General features: G+C 42.9%; 1 protein-coding gene across 2 annotated transcripts in view; it reads left to right on the top strand.

Annotated features, from left to right (window-relative positions):
* The window catches only part of osbpl9 (oxysterol binding protein-like 9), a 44306-nt gene that overhangs the window by 5371 nt on the left and 36562 nt on the right, over positions 1–2373 (top strand). For both annotated transcript variants that reach the window (XM_014000890.1, XM_014000897.1), the window contains exon 3: positions 266–344. In XM_014000890.1, the coding sequence (XP_013856344.1) occupies positions 266–344 (79 nt within the window). The remainder of the gene's footprint in view (positions 1–265; positions 345–2373) is intronic.

The raw sequence follows: 2373 nt of genomic DNA on the forward strand, positions 1-2373 counted from the left end.
GAGAGAGAGAGAGTGAGAGAGAGAAAGTGAGCGAGAGACACACACAGAAAGAGAGAAACGCAGTGAATGTTGGAAAGAGATGATGAGGCAAGAAAAAATGGACACTATATAAAGCGGGGAGGGAAGTGCTATAAAGATTTATTTCTCTTTATCTTATTATACTTTACTTTATGGGCTGCTGGGACATGTGGGTGGCCTGAGGATGGGAATGAAAAGTAAAGTATGACGTGTCCAGCTGTTTGCTTCCCTCTGTGTGTTTGCTCAGGGAGCTGTGATCGGCATAGACGACGAGGACGACAGCACATTCACCATCACTGTGGACCAGAAGACTTTCCATTTCCAAGGTGAGCTGTCCTCTTCGTGCCGCCTCTTCTCTCCTCCGCTGCCATACTTGCCCTTTTTTCTTTTCTTTTTTTTTCTCTCCCCCTCTGGTATCTCTTTTGCATCCATCTGTGCTGTTCATCTTCTCTCTCACTCCTCTTTTCCCTCCCCACCTCTTAAAGTCTTGGATTGGTTTGCTCTAATGCCAGGAAACACACACGCACACACACTCACACACACGCGCACATCTATACAGCACTGGAAGTGTGCCGCGTGCCCTGAGCTGTTTACGTCTCTCCAAGTTAGACTGACGTGATTTGTTCCATTTCAAGCTGAACAGATCTCTCTGGAACAAACTGAGCAAGTGAAATGTTTTTCTTTTTTTTTTTTTTCTTTCTGTCTCTTTTTGAGCGGAGTGGAAGAAGACTGCAGCTCATGTGTCTCTGCAGCTGAGCCTCTGGGAATAATAATGGAATACTGCTGAGCTTGGAGCTGAGCTCAGGTCTCTTTCGGTTGCTGCACCACTGCTGCTGCTTGCTGTCTATTTACTTCGTAGGGAAAGGACTGGCCCCTCCCGTCCCGTCAATCTGTCTCTCCTATTTTCCTTTTTGAGCTGTCCAGTCAAGTACACCAGACACCTTTCTTGTTTTTGCCTCTTTTGTCCGCCAGGTCTTTAACCAACCTCTTCTAAGTTTTCTCCATCCCCGTCCTTCCATTTGTGCGTCCCGTTTCCATTTCGCCTGCACACTTCACCCCCTCCACCCCTCCTTAGCCACAGTCCATGGGTCCCCGGCCCCTCTCACCTCCTCCATGCCCTGTCCCATGTCTGTGTTCCGAAGCTGTATGCTGTGGTTCTACAAGCGCAAGGGTAAGGAGGCAGCCGTGCACGTCTCATGGTCAGCATGCATGTTGGTGCCGGGCACGAGGAGAGGGAGGAGGCGTTGTTTGTTTGTCTTCTGGGATGCAGCGTTAGGGTGGAGCACAGTAGCGCACGGGTGTTTTTGGTTTTTGATTAAGGGTTGAGGGGCAGTTCGGAGCAGGGAGAAGCAGACTGGTTTCGTAGGTGCTGGAGAATTCTATGAGAAGGAAGCATGCTAGCTCTGTTTAGATCATATGTATATCAATCTTGGTTTTCTCTCCTTTTCAATGGCAATAAATTGTATCCCTTGCTATCAGAGTTGCAGTATGTTTAGTGTCAGTTATAAACTTATTGTGTTTTTAGAATATTATTCCTCTCTCTCTCTAACTGTGGCTTAGTTTTGTTTTAAGGTCTCTTTTTATTTCTTTATTTAAAGAGGATATAAGCAGAACTCACTTTTAGCTGTTAAGTCATTTTGTTGTGTACTTGGAGTCTCTAGGAGTGTAGAAAAGTTTAATTTAGTCTGTCCTGGTAAGGCAAAGATATCTTTGTATTCTGTTTGGGTCAGATTTTTCAGTCGATTCAGTTTTCTCCATTTTTCTGATGTTTACTATTATGTCACAGAATTTGTGACGGAACATCTGAATAAGGTCTGGACTTACCACCAACAATTTCATTGTCTTCAGTCTTTGCTCACCCTGGGTCAGACTCTGGCTCCAACATGAAAGGCTGGATGGACAAGTCTGCCCTTGTTGACATCATTTAATTAATTTGTAAATATATCCGTGGTGCTAAATAGTCGTAAACTTCAACCCTAAGGCCCTGTCACACTAGATAGGATAGAATAGAAGAGAATAGAATAGAAAAGAAACAGCCTTTATTGGCCTCAGGCCCTGTCACACTAGACAACATAGAATAGAATAGAATAGAATAGAATAGAATAGAATAGAATAGAAAAGAAAAGAAACATCCTTTTGTTGGAATAGAATAGAATAGAAAATATCCTTTATTGGCCTTAGGTCCTATCACACTAGACAACTTAAAATAGAATAGAATAGAAACATCCTTTTGTTGGAATAGAATAGAATAGAAAATATCCTTTATTGGCCTTAGGTCCTATCACACTAGACAACTTAAAATAGAATAGAATAGAATAGAATAGAAACATCCTTTTGTTGGAATAGAATAGAATA

This window comes from Austrofundulus limnaeus, unplaced genomic scaffold, assembly GCF_001266775.1.
Source record: "Austrofundulus limnaeus strain Quisiro unplaced genomic scaffold, Austrofundulus_limnaeus-1.0 Scaffold8, whole genome shotgun sequence".
NCBI lineage: Eukaryota > Metazoa > Chordata > Actinopteri > Cyprinodontiformes > Rivulidae > Austrofundulus > Austrofundulus limnaeus.